Source organism: Petaurus breviceps, unplaced genomic scaffold, assembly GCF_028583685.1.
Source record: "Petaurus breviceps papuanus isolate PSGF00001 unplaced genomic scaffold, PetGlider_PUasm1.0 90845, whole genome shotgun sequence".
Taxonomy (NCBI): Eukaryota; Metazoa; Chordata; class Mammalia; order Diprotodontia; family Petauridae; genus Petaurus; species Petaurus breviceps.
Genome location: NW_027187359.1, coordinates 8,845,811 through 8,860,851, shown reverse-complemented (window position 1 = coordinate 8,860,851; position 15,041 = coordinate 8,845,811). Strand labels below are relative to the sequence as shown.

Below are 15,041 nucleotides of genomic sequence, written 5' to 3'. Positions count from 1 at the left end.
ACACACACACACACACACACACACACACACACACACACACACACACACACACACACAGTAGGGCAAAGATAGCTATCTTACCCAATCTAGGAGTAAGCAGAAGTAAAAGCAGTAAGTAGCAAGTAAAGGAGGTAAGAAGAAGGGTTGAGGCTAAGGTAATAAAAGAGAAGCCTCTGGTCAGAAGCCAAACAGACTTTAGAGGAGGGACAGGATAAAAAGAAAGACAACCCCCACAAAAAAAAAAAAAAAAAAACCAACAACAGAAGAAACCTGGATGGAAGGAAATGTATGGTTAGTAATCATCTGTCTATAAATGGGATGAACAACCTATAAAACAGAAGTGAATAGCAGAATGGATTAGAAACCAGAATCCAAGAACATACTGTTTACCAGAAACACACATAAAACAAAGAAACATAGAGAGAAGTAAAATAAGGGGCTAGAGCAAAATCTATTATGCTTTAGCTAAGGTTAAAAATAAAAGATAGGGGTAGAAATAATGATCTCAGACAAAGCAAAAGCAAAAATAGATGTAATTAAAAGAGATAAGCAGGGAAACTACATTTTGCCAAAAGGCACCACAGAGAATGGAGTAACAGTAATACTAAACATATAAACACCAAAAGATATAGCATTCAAATTTTTAAATGGAAAGTTAAATGAATTACAAGAGCAAATTGTAAAACTATATTAGTAGGGAATCTCAACTTTTCCCTCTCAGAGCTAGATAAATTTAGCCATAAAAGAAATATGAAAAAAAGTTAGAGATTAATAGAACTTTAGCAAAGTTAGATATGAGAGACCTCTGGAGAAAAATGAATGGGAACAGAAATAAGTATACCTTTTTCTAAGATGTATATGGCAACTTTACAGAAACTGACCTTGTATTAGAGCATAAAAAGCTCACAACCAAATGCAGAAAAACAGAAATTTTAAATGCACCATTTTCAGCTTTAAATGCAACAAAAATTACATTAAATAAAGGGCTATGGAAACATAGACTAAAAATTAACTGGAAACTAAACAACCTAATCCTAAACAATGTGTGGATCAAAGAACAAATCATAGAAATGATGAACAATTTATTTAAAGAGAATGACAAAAATAAGAAAAGACAGCAAAATTTTTGGGACACATTAAAAACAATTCTTAGGGGAAATTTTATAATACTAAATGCATATATCAATAAAAGAGAGAGGAGCGGCTAGGTGGCGCAGTGAGTAAAACGCCGGCCCCGGAGTCAGGAGGACCCGAATTCGGTTCTGGTCTCGGATACTTAACACCCACACAAAAAAACTAGCCGTGTAACCTTGGGCAAGTTACTTAATCCCAATTGCCCTCCAAAAAGCAAAATAAAATAAAATAAAAGAAAGACCAGATCACGAATTCAACATTAAACTAAAAAAAAAAAAAAACTTTTAAAGAACAAATTAAAAATCCCCAATTAAATGCCAAAATGGAATCCTGAACATCAAAGGAGAGATTAAAAAAACTAAAAGCAAAAAATCCATTGAACTTATAATAAAACTAGGAGCTTTAAAAAAAAAGTAGAGAAATGATTGGTTAATATGATTTTTATAAAATAAAAAAATCAAATTACCAGTGTCAAAAATGAGAAGGGTGAATACACCACCAAGAGAGAGGAAAAGGATTATTTTGCCTAATTACATGTCAGAAAATCTAAGTGAAATGTATAAATATTTACAAAAATATAAACTACCTAGGTTAACAGAAGAAGGAATAGAATACTTAAATAACCCTACCTTAAGAAAAAAGAAATTGAACAAGCTACCAATGACCTCCCCAAGAAAAAATCTCTAGGGTGAGATGAATTGAGAAGTAAATTCTCCCAAATATTTAAAGAACAATTAATCCCAATGCTATATAAACAATTTGAAAAAATAGGTAAAGAAATCCTACCCAGTTCCCCTTATGACACAAATATAGTTTTGATATCTAAACCAAGGAGACCAAAAAGAGACAAAGAAAATAATAGGAAAATTTCTTTAATAAACACTGACAAAAATTTTAAATAAAATACTAGAAGGGAGATAACAATAATATATCACAAAAGTCACACACAATGCCCAGGAGAAATTTATAAAAGGAATGAAGGGCTGCTTTATTATTGGGGAAAATATAAGCAAAACTGGTTATATCAATAACAAAAACAACAAAAATCACATGTTTAGATGCAAAAACAGCTTTTGACAAAATGCAATACATATTTCCACTAAAAACACTAGAAAGCAAAGGAATAAATGAAGCCTTTCTTAAAATAAGTAGTTGTTTTCTGAAACTAAGAACAAGTATTTATCTGTAACAGGGATAAACTTGAAACATTTCCAAAAAGATTAAGGGTAATGTAAGGATGTCCATCATTACCACTTCAATATCATATTACAAATGCTAACTATAGCAATAAGATAAGGAAATTGAAGGCATAAAAATAGGCAACAAGGGAGCAAAACTATCACTCCTTACAGATATAAATAGTATACTTACAGAATCCTAGAGAATCGACTAAAAAATAAATGAGACAAAAACTTTGTCAAAATTGAAAAATATAAAATAAATTCACACAGGTCATTAGCATATCTATATACTACTAACAAAACCCAGCAGCAAGAGATTGAAAGAGAAATTCTATTGAAAATGACTGCAGACAACATAAAATTTTGGGAGACTACCTGCAAAACATTAAACCCAGGGACTATATGAAAATATTTACAAGATACTTTCCACACAAATAAAGACATATCTATACAAATGGAGAAATACAAATTGATCTTGGGTAGGCTGAACCAATTGTTATGGGAATGGGAATTTAAGATCTTCCCTGCCCTTAGGCCCTCTGATAGGCTTAAATGCACCTGGAGCCTATGGAGGGAGGCTTGATTTTCGGGAATGCTTTTTGATTGGGCAAGAGGGTTTTTACATTCTCTGAGCCAGGAGAAGGCTATATAAACCCTGATGTGAGGCTTTGTTTTGGGGCTCACTGTGAGAAGTGTTGTGTGATTTGACCAGCAGAGACTCTGGGCAGCCGTTGAGACCCCCAGCTTTGAAAACCCAGATGTTGGTGCTTCCCTCTCCGGTAACTGTGACTAGGTATGGATGTAATGGTCAGACAGTTGGAGGCCTGTCTGCTTGATCTGTTTCTCTGTCTTCTTGTAACTTCTTCTCGTAATTTCTGTCTGTATACTCTGAAGTTTGAGGTGCTGACTTTTTCCCCTGAACTAGGTAAATGATATGTTTGATTGATTAAAGCAAGATTGTTAACCCATTTTGAGTTGCTTTCCTTTAGAAAAGCAGATCTAAGAACCTGTGTTGGCAGCCACCTTGGGGATGCTGGGGTACTTGCTGTTAAACCAATATAACAAATATGAGAATTCTAAGTTAATTTACTTAGTTCCATGCCAATCAATCTTTCAAAGAATTATTTTATAGAATCAGAAAGAATTATTAAAAAAAATATCTGGAAGAATGAAAGGTCAGGACTATCAAGAGAATCAATGAAAAAAAGATGTGAAGAAAGGTGGCCTACCCATACCAGATTTCAAACAGATTACAAATCAGGAATCATGAAAATAATCTGTTACTGGCAAAGAAATAAAATGATAGATTAGTGGAATAGATTAAGTATATGATACACAGCAGTAAACGACTGTAATAGTTTAATAAACACAAAGTGTTTAATAAACACAATCTAGTGTTTAATAAACACAAAGATGCAAGCCTTTTTGACAAAAATCACTAGGAAAACTGGAGTTTGGAAAAAATGACGATGAGACCAACATCTCACACTGTAATCCAAGAATAAATAGATAAATGATTTAGACATAAAGAGTGATGTAAGTAAACTAGGAAAGCATGGAAAATTGACCTGTCAGATCTATGGAGTAGGGAAGAATTTATGAACAAACGAGAGATTGAGAGCATCACAAAATGGGTTTCATTTCTGAAATATATAGGGAATTGAGCCAAATTTATAAAAAATAAGAGCCATTCCCAGGTGATAAACAGGCAAAGGACACGTACAGGCAATTTTCAGAAAAAGAAATCAAAATTATCAATACTCAAAGGAAAAAAATGCTCTAAATCACTATTTATTAGACAAATGTACATTAAAACAACCCTAAGGTACCAACTCAGGTTAGATTGGCTAACACAACAGAAAAGGAAAATGACACCGTTGGAGAGGATGTGGAAAAATTGGGACACTAATACATTGTTGGTAGAATTGTGAACTAGTCCAACTATTCTGGAGAACAATTTGGAATAATGCACAAAACTGTGCATACCCGCTAACCCAGCAATACCACTACTAGATCTGTATCCCAAAGAACTCAAAGAAAAGGGAAAAGGATCTACTTGTACAGAAATATTTATAGCAGTTCTTTTTATAGTCACAAAGAATTAAAAATTGAGGGGATGCTCATCACTTGGGAAATGGTTTAACACGCCATGGTGTATGATTGTAATAGAATACTATTATGTTATAAGAAATCATGAGCAGGATGTTCTCAGAAAAACATGTACTTACGCAAACTGATACAAAGTTAAGTGAGCAGAACCATGAGGACACTATACACAGTAATACCATATATTTATATATATGGATGATCAACTATGAAAGACTTAGCTATTCTGATTAACATAATTCCAAAGGACCCATGATACAAAATGCTGAGTGCAGATCGATGTATGCTTTTTTGACTTTCTTTATTTTTCTTGGTTTTATGTGTTTTCTTTTGCAACACAGCTAATATGGAAATGTTTCACATGACTTCATATGTATAACTGATATATTGCTTGCCTTCTCAAGACATGGGGGAAGAGGCAGTAAGGGAGAGAATTCGTAACTCAAAATTTTTAAAAATTGTTTAAAATGTTACATGCAACTGAGAAATATTTAATAAAATAAAAAATATTTTTTTAAATGTGGTGGCTAAGATGGCTACTGAGTAAAGAAATCTTGAAACAAATTGCAGTTTGAAACCACTAGTCTTTCTTCACCCCAATCCATCCTTCTTCATCCACAAAGTAATTTTCCTAAAGGTCAGGTCTGAGCATACCTTCCCTTTATTAATTATTTCCTATTTATCCTATATATGGCATGTTGGTACATATTTATTTTCTCCCCCATTAGACTGTAAAATCTTTTAGGGTACAGACTAGTCTTTTTCTCTTTTTGTATACCCCAGATTTAGTACAGTACCTGGAATACAGTAGGTGCTTAACAAATGTGTAGTGACCAATTGGCCAACCTCACCACAATACATCACAGTCAAAAAGTACCATTCCTCCAAGCCTCATTGTTCTACACAATCTAAAAGAGAAGCATCAGACTCACTGAGTGCAGCTAAACAAGATTAAAGTATAATTTGGAAATGTTTAACAAAATAAAAACACAACATAGTTAATATTAATTTGTGATTTTCTAAGTCATTATGTGGCTCACAGGGATCCATTTCTTTTTGAGTTTGACACAACTGGTGTAGAAGATATAGCATTAATATGGGGCCTTTAAAAAAAGAATTAAAGGAAACAACATGAAAATTCTACACTATAATGAAAATTTTAAGCAAAGTCAAAAGACAGAAAAATTAGATGTACAAGTACTATATTTATTATCAAAAATAATGTATTTGGAAAACAGAGCACAAAGGGATAACACAAGAATTTATTATGTCTCAATTGAAGCTAAAATAATAGGTGTTACAATATTGACCACAGCAACAGTTAAAAAAAGATAGAATACAGAAATAAGGAAAACTATATTATATACATAAAGGCACATAAATAACACATTACTTTTAGGTGAGACCTGTGATTTTATTCTTACAGGAAACTCTCCATGAGGAAAGTCCTTACACCAATGCAGATTAGCACCTTCACTGCGAGATTAAAAGATATGACCAGGATCACACAGCTAACACATATGAAGAAGAAAGACTTCAAAACAGGTGTGATAGTTGTGATATCTGCTAGAGTCATAACCATAGCTCCTGGGCTAGCTTTTCCTAAGGCTCTATTCTGAGCAGGTTAGGCTAGATTTTATTTAAAAAGCATTAAAATCACGATAGAGCCTTAAGTGACCCAAAGGATGACTAAGTCTTTTAAACTTCTGGTTGTTTAAGAACAAAAGTTAGTACACAAGAAATCAGACAGAGGCAAGGAAACTTGGCCTGCCACATAGCAATCAATAATTTGTAATTAATAATAAAAAGTGCCTGATACATAGTAATTAATAATCTCTCTTCCCTAACACTACCCTCATGGCCCATCTTATCCCCAGTATTCTCTCTTTCTCTCAATTCCTTCCTCCTTGTTGAACACACTTTCCATGCTGTGAGTAAGTAAACTTTTTAAAAATATTAGATGGTCTAAAAATATATTTTTTCATTCTAATTCCCATCCTAAACCACCAAACCAGTCAGAGTCACACCTGAGCTTACTGATTCAATGACCCACTATACATCTAGTATATCAGGGCTGCCACTCAATGACATGACATAATATTCATATTAAATATATATCCATTGAATAGCACAAACCTACATAAGTTAAAGGTTAAGCTAACTAAACCAAACAAAGACATAATAAATCAATAATATTTGGGCATCTATGCCTCATTAAGATTTAGAAAAGTCTAAAAATGATCCCCCCAAAAATGTCAAGAATTTGAACACAATATTAGAAAAATAAGTATTAACCATCTAGGACAATTACTGAATAGAAATTATTAGTGGTATAACTCATTATTGCTCCCCCAAACCCTCTCTTCTCCCAAACTTCCCTATTTCTATCCAAGGCTCCACCATCTTTCCAGTATCTCAAGTTCATGATGTCATCATTATCCTGCATTTCCTTACTCTCCCTTTCTCTCACCCCATATATCCAATATATGGCCAAATCTTGACAGTTCTACATCTCTCCTAACTGATCCCCCTTGCTCCACCCACATAGCTATGACCTTCATTCAGGCCCTAAACATCTCTTCTGTAGAGCATTTCTAAGGCTTTCTAATTGGTCTATCTGCCTGAAGGCTATCACTACAGAAGTCGGACTTACATTCTGCCAAAGTATTTTTCTTTAGACGTCTTATAATGAGACTCCACTACTCAATCAACTCCAGTGACTCCCTTTACCTCTGATTGGATATAAACAGATTTAAAGCCCTACAGAACCTAACCTCAACCTACCTTTTGGGGCTCATTGAATATTGTCCTCCCCCTCAGTTTCTGGGCCTTCTGCAATCTAGCCAAACTGACCTTTCCTTTATTCTTCACAAATAGCACTCCATCTCCTCACTCTATGCAATTTTTTTTTGCACTGGATGTTCCTCATGTCAGGAATATACTTCCTTTCACCTTACAATCCTTCATTTCCTTTGAGATGCAGCTCAGGTACCATCTTCTTCTGCATGAAGAACTTCCTGATGCTATCAACTGCTAGAGCACCTCCTATCATTTTATTTTGTATATAACTTATATGTATTTATATTTAATAATTTTATGTTTATATTGTATACACACATGTATGTACTTGCCTTCAACATTAGACTCTAAGCTTACTGCAAGAGAAGACTGCTTTATTCTTCATTGTTGTAACCCTAGTGCTTAGAACAGAAATCTCCTTTTATTAAGGATATTTGTTCTATGAAGTTTGGATTCAATCAAAGGATTGCACTTGAGTACCTAGAGGGCCACAGGCTCCCCACTCCTGGTGTAGAACATTGCCTGGCACATTAAGCAGGTGCTTAATAGTAGTCACTGAATGACTGAAAATATACTTTACTATAATTCCTAATAGTTTCATATTGGCTAAATAGTTTCATATTGGCTGCTGTTTTTACAGGCTGTTTTAGACACCTGTTTTATACACCTGTGCTTCTCCATAATCATGAGGGATCATTCATTTTTAAAGCTCTAAAAACTATCAATCACAGGACATTTCCTTAACATGATGAAAAAGAACTAGTGTTATACATGTACATGTAATGGATAAACAGATTCAGTCCTACTAAGAATAGAATTACTAATAGGCATCATTTTTTAAATGTAAACTACATAACACAAGAAAAATTAAGTTAAAAAAACACTGGCAAAGAAAAGAAGAAAATACCTATACTCTTAGATAATACAATGGTGTATTTAGAAAATTCAAAAGGGGAAGCTAGGTGGCACAGTGAGTAAAGCACCAGCCCCGGAGTCAGGAGGACCCGAGTTTGGTTCCGGCCTTAGACACTTAACACCCACACAAAAAAAAAAAAAACTAGCTGTGTAATCTTGGGCAAGTTACTTAACCCCAATTGCCCTCCAAAAGGAAAAAAAAAAGCATGGGGTAGCCAGGTAGCACAGTGAGTAAGACCACCAGCCCCAGAGTCGGGATGACCTGGGATCAAATCCCGGGCTCAGACACTTAACACCCATCCAGAAACACCTGGCCGTGTAACCTGGAGCAAGTTACTTAACCCCGATTGCTTTAAAAGAAAATTCAAGAGCTTCAACCAAAAACAATTAATCAACATAATAAATAATTTTAGTAAGATATGTCACACCAAGAAAAAAAATCTAAAATAAACAAAATGCACAAAATCAAGTCAGGGCAATATAGCAAAAATGGTGACATTATCTATATTAATTTGTAGATTTAGTGCAATATCAAACAAAATGCCAAGGGGCTGCTACAATGAATTATACTGATAATAAAAATTACATGGGAGAACAAATGGACAGGAAAATCAAAGGGAATAATTAAGGCAAAAAGTGAAGAAAGTATGTGCTGCTAAATATCACATTATATGATAAAGGAATAATTATCAAAACTACCTGATAGCAGAAAAATACAAAAAACAACAATGGATTAGAACAAATAATATACCATTAAAAACAAAGACATATAATACAGCAGACTTTGGTGGAGGCAGGGGAAAATCATTATTTCATAAAAATTTCTGGGAAATAAAAAATGTGATAATCAAAACTTAAGATATCATGGTATACCATAAAAAATTTCAAATGTTCAATCATGTCAGTATTTTAAAATAAAAAATATAGAAAATGTAACAAAATCTGTCACAACTTTCAAGAAGAAAATGCTTACCTATTTTTTTAAATGGAATTATTGAAGAAAAACAAATGCATTTTATTACATGAAAATAATTTTGCAACAACCCCAGCTAGCATTTACATAGGGCTTTAAGGTTTATAATGCAGTTTACAAGTACATTCTGTTCTTACAACAACCCTAGGAAGTTGATGCTATTAATGGGGAAGGGAACAAGCATTTTCAAAGTATCTACTATATGTGAGGGGGTATGGTAAGTGTTTTACAAATATCATCACATAACATCCTCAACCCAATGGCTAGTTAGATTCTTGTTGTTATTCAGTCATTTCTAATGTTTGTCATTTCCTTCATTTTACAGATGAAAAACTGAGGTAAACAGGGTTAACTGACTTGTCCAGAGTCACACAGCTAGTAAATGTCTGAAGCTAGATTTGAACTTAGGTCTTCCTATCCACTGAATCACCTACCTGATTCACTGAACAATGTTAAAAAATAGTTTAGCTTACTGTAATTCAATAAGTATTTATTAATATCCTATTAATCTCCTTCTTCATTGTACATAAGGTACTTGTGCTGACAAAACAAAGACAAAATTACCAAATAGGCCCTGTCTTTCTTGCCCAGAGCCTACAATTTACTGAGGAAATGCAATATGTACACAAACAGAAATGATGACATCATAATAACTATAATAAACTAATAAATGTCAACCAAAATATTGAATACAAATTTGTAAAAGTAAAATGGATTCCTCAATCTATAAATTATGAAATAATATAAAACAGGCAGTTTTCAAAACAACATGATAAATATCTAAAAACTATTCAAACTTTACAATAAAAAAAAAAACTTGAAACACCATTGAGAAATTATTATTACTTGTTAAATTGGTAAAAATATTTTAAAAGAGTAAAAGATCCTGGAAGTAACAGAGAGATCCTCTAACACTAAGTCCACTGTCATTTTCAAAATCATTTCCTCAGGAAGGACTGAGCAGCAAAAACATTTTTTCATTGCTCTGTTAAAATTAGCAGATTTTATTTTAAAAAACAAAGTATGAAGAATTTAGAATTTGCTGAACTGAATGAGTGTTTCTAGATCCTTCTTATTTTCTCTTGATCTCCCTCTTTCCTTGAGTAATCAACACATTTGCCCCCCAATTTCAAAAAATAATAATTCTGTTCTTTCCTCACATCCTTCTCTAAGCTACTTTTGTTTGATGCTTTGTCTGGGATTCATCCATACACATTTTTTTTGCTCTTTATATTTAATTGCTGAGATATCAGTACATTAAGAACCCAAAATAATTATAAAAGAAGATATTTAAGAGAAACAAAATTGAAAACAAAGAGCTGATTTTCTGAAAACAGTAACAAATGCAATACCTAACAAAATTAGCAAGCTATTAGTTAATCTTATTCAAAAACAGAGGTGAAAAAGCAAATTGCAAAATGAATTTTTATGAAAATTAGAAACTTATGACAATTAGAAATGAAACAAAGAAAATTACCAGAAATTAGCATACATAGTTGTATGCCAGCAAAGTTGAGAATTAAAAGGAAAAAGATGAATATCTATGAAAATATAAAATATACAAGTTGTAAAAATCAAGATAAAAAGACCCTAAACAACCCAATCTCAGAAATAGAAATTCAGTTAGCTAAAACATATGAAAATATTTTTTAGAATAACTTGTATAAGTTTTAATCGTTCTTTAAAGGTTTGATAGAATAATATTCAAAATCTATCAGGACTGTACCAAATACCTTTGATGATTAGTATTTTGTAGTATAGTTTGAGATCTGGTACTACTGGGCTCATTGTTCTTCATTATTTCCTACAAGATTCTTGATTGTTGTTCTTCCAGATGAATTTTGCTACTGGTTTTTTTTTCTAGCTCTATAAATTAATCCTTTGGCAGTTTAGATTTGTATAGCATTAAATAACTAAATTAATTTTGGCAACACTGTCATATTTTCATACTGATATGGTACAGACATCAATTACTATTTCATCTATTTAGGTCTGTATTTCTAGGTTAGATAGATTTTAATTAATATTGAAGAAACAATTATATCTTGCTAAATAAACTGTTCTTTCACCTTGAAAAAGAAGCACTCTACCAACATCCTCTTATGACACAACTATGGAGTTGTTACTTGCTCTAGCTTGGCACAGCTCAAAGTTTCTGCAGAATCTGACAGTATTTTGGTGAAGTCCTCAATAGGATGGAGGTGTTCATAGGTACTCATGTCTATTTCTCTTTGATTTTCACTATCACTGTTCCTTCTCATGCAATTTTAGGGTTTTATTAGCCCCTCTATGTGGGGGGATCTAGAAATCCCTGGGTCCTAACATCTTCCCACAAACCTTCAACTGCCTTTTTTTTTTGAATGGGGAAGTAACATTGGAATTGCTTATCTAGAAGCTATTGTTACATCAAAACAAAACAAAGTACTACATGAAAAGGAACCTAGAGAACTTTCCAACACTAGGATGAAGCAACAGGGAGGATTTTATTGAAATTAGAGATTAAGGAGAGAGTTAATAAAGTTATTTTTTTATTAACAGAGAACACTTCTTTGCAAAAGTGAGGAGCAATGGGTGTAGAATAGTATATTTATAGTCAGACATAGAGGATGTGCTTCATTTATTTGGCCAAATCGTATATTCCTTCCCTTTCTTTTAGAATTTCTGTAACAAGAGTTTTATAAAGAGGATAAACAGGAGAGATATTTAATAGTGAAGGTAATACAAGGTAATAAGCAATAAAGGTAATAGGGAGCAATAAAAAAAGATTTTTTTTGAAAAAAGAAAGAAAAATGAAGAAAAAATTTGATGGACCCCTAGTGGCTCAGTATTCATGTATCTATGCTTTTATCAAATAAACTCTAGGTCACGAATCATGTCTGAATCTTTTCTCTTAGCCCAACTGGGACAACCTTAATTCCTATTTCCAGTCCTTTCTAATTTATCTCAATACAGAGTCTCTCAAAACCAGGAACAAATGAAAATAAAGTAAGAAATTCATTAGTTTATAGTATTTTGTATGAAGAGACTCCATAAATAAGAATTTCAAATGATTTATTTTACTTCTAAGTTAAATTTTCCTATGTTATATTTTTTAAAAGAAAATTAATGTCTAAGTAACTTGAAGTTATCGTAGTTTTTAAATTACAAAGATATGATACAGGCAATAAATACTGTTCACCATCCTGAGGAATTACTGGCTAACCAATATTTCAGGTTCAATAATTAACGTGACACTTCCTTTGTAATATAAAACTAGATGAAGTCTTTTTTTTTTTAATTTTTTTTACCTTGAGAAGGTATGTGGGAATGTTGCTGAAATCTACAGGTAACTTCAAAAGGAAGCGAGCTGAGAACTCCCCAGTCTGTAGAAAGAAAACCATAACAATAAGACCAAAAGCTTCCCAAAAGGGTGAAGAATTGTTATTATAACAACTATCTTTAAGGCCTAAAGACTATCAGTTAAGATTGGGAAAGGAATTCTAATATATGAGGAAGAAGGATGGAAGTAACAATTAAGAGGATGAAATTGTACATTAATAAAGAATACAAAATACATTGGTGTTATCATGCTATAGCATATCTTATTTGGTAAATTTCTAATGAAGCACTCAAACTACTGGTCTTAATATTTATAGAACACTTGCTTGATGCCACATATTACTGCCATTAAAATACAAAAAATTGTATGACACTGAAACATCAAGTGTATTGCACATAAAACAATAAATTAAGAAGTAGAATACCTAATAATTATTTGTCCATAATTATCAATTAGTGAATACTACATACACACACACACAAATATAAATCTACTAATGAGACAAATTAAGAAAGTTGTAAAAGTGGTCATTGGTTACTGAGAGAAGCTTCTGGTCATCAATTTATTGATTGCCAGCTAGCCTAATTAATAAATTGATTACTGATTACCTGTAAGAAAAAAAAAGAAGTAAAAGTTTATTTAATATAAGGCATTTAATTACTTCTAAAAACTTCCATTCTTACACAAAAGTGACAGGGAGATAGGGAAAAGAGTCAGCCAGGTGAAAAGGTAGATTTTCATACGGTAAATTCAAAAACAGGTAAGATCTGTTATCTGAATCAAAAGGAGAATATAATTGTGAGTGATAATAAGTCTAGAGCCAATCCCAACTTCAATGAATACAAATCTAGGGGTGAGCACAAACAGAATCTAAACTAAAAAAGATTGGTATACTAGGCAGGATATGGAAAGTGAATTGTACAGAAACCCAACAAAAATTGGTAGAAGAACTCAAAAAGGATTTGAAAAATCAATAACAAAGGTAGAGGGAAAAGGAGGAAGATTTTTACATTTTGTCAAGTCTTTTCTGCTTCTACTGAGATAACCACATGATTTTTGTTGCTTTATGTTATGGATACGGTTAGTTATACCAATGTTTCCTAATACTGGACCAGCCCTGTGTTGCTGGTATAAATCCCACCTCATCATAATGTGATATATTGCTGTAATTTTCTTGTTAGCATTTTCTTTTGAATTTCTGCATCAATCTTTTTTGAGGAAATTAGTCTATAGTTTTCTCTGGTTTTATTCTTCCTAGTTTAGGTATTAGCACCATATTTGTGTCATAAAAGTAATTTGGTAATATATGGTATTAGAATTAACCATTCTTTAAACGTTTGGTAGAATTCAACTGTTAGACCATATGGTCCTGGTGATTTTTTTTTCTTAGCTCACTGATGGCTTGTTCAATTTCTTTTTCTAAGATAGTTTTATTTAAGTGTCCAATTAATTTTTACTCTATGTTTCTATTTAAGGGAAACAATAATAATCTCAGAAAAAGGAAAAGTAAAAACAGACCCTAACTAAAAGAGTTAAACAGGCAAATTACATCTTGCTAAAAGGCATCATAGGCAATGAAATAATAACAATACTAAACACATATGCTACAAATTGCATAACATCCAAATTTTTAAAAGAAGTATTAAATAAGTTACAGGAAGAAATAAACAATAAAACTTTACTACTAGGGAACTTCAACTTTCTCTCCTTAGAACTAGATAAATCTAACCATAAAGTAAACAAGGAAGAAATTAAGGAGATGAACAGGATTTTAGAAAAGTTAGATATGAAAAAACTCTGGAATAAAATAAATGGGAATAGAATGGAACATACCTTTTTCTAAGCTATACATGGCAATTTCACAAAAATTAACTAAGTATTAGGGCATAAAAACCTTACAACCAAATTCAAAAAAGAAGAAATATTAAATGCACCATTTTCAGACCATAAAGCAACAAAAATTACATACAATAAAAGGCAATGGAAAGATAGATTAAAAATTAATTGGAGGGGCAGCTAGGTGGCACAGTGAATAGAGCACCATCCCTGAAGTCAGGAGGACCTGAGGTCAAATCTGGCATCAGATACTAGACACACTTATTATTAGCTGTGTGACCTTGGGCAAGTCATTTAACCCCAATTGCCTTGCCTTCTCCCCTCCAAAAAAAATTTAATTGTAAACTAAATAATCTAATCCTAAAAGAATTAGCAGTCAAAGATCAAATCATAGAAAAAAATCAATAATTTCATTAAAGAAAATTACAACAATGAGAAAACATACCAAAATTTGTGGGATACAGAGAAAGCAATATTTAGGAGAAAATTTATATCTTTAAACATTTACATCAATAAAATAAAGAGCAGATCAATGAATTGAGAATTCAATTTTATAAACTCGAATTTAAAAAAACTAAAAATCTCTAATTAAATACCAAGTTGGAAATCCTGAAAATCAAAGGAGAGATTAATAAAACTGAAAGAAAATCATTAAACTAATAGATAAAACTAGATTTGGATTTCATGAAAAAAAATCAATAAAATAGATAAACTTTTGGTTAATTTGATGCAGAAAGAAAGAAAGAAAGAAAGAAAGAAAGAAAGAAAGAAAGAAAGA

The 15,041-nt window shown here is 32.3% G+C and overlaps 1 protein-coding gene across 7 annotated transcripts in view; it reads right to left on the bottom strand.

Moving 5' to 3' along the window:
• The window catches only part of BABAM2 (BRISC and BRCA1 A complex member 2), a 602,274-nt gene that overhangs the window by 383,532 nt on the left and 203,701 nt on the right, over positions 1 to 15,041 (bottom strand). For 6 of the 7 annotated variants that reach the window (XM_069072106.1, XM_069072105.1, XM_069072111.1 and 3 more), the window contains one exon: positions 12,396 to 12,470. The exons of the other annotated variant lie outside the window; for it this stretch is intronic. In XM_069072106.1, the coding sequence (XP_068928207.1) occupies positions 12,396 to 12,470 (75 nt within the window). The remainder of the gene's footprint in view (positions 1 to 12,395; positions 12,471 to 15,041) is intronic. 7 annotated transcript variants of the gene reach the window in all.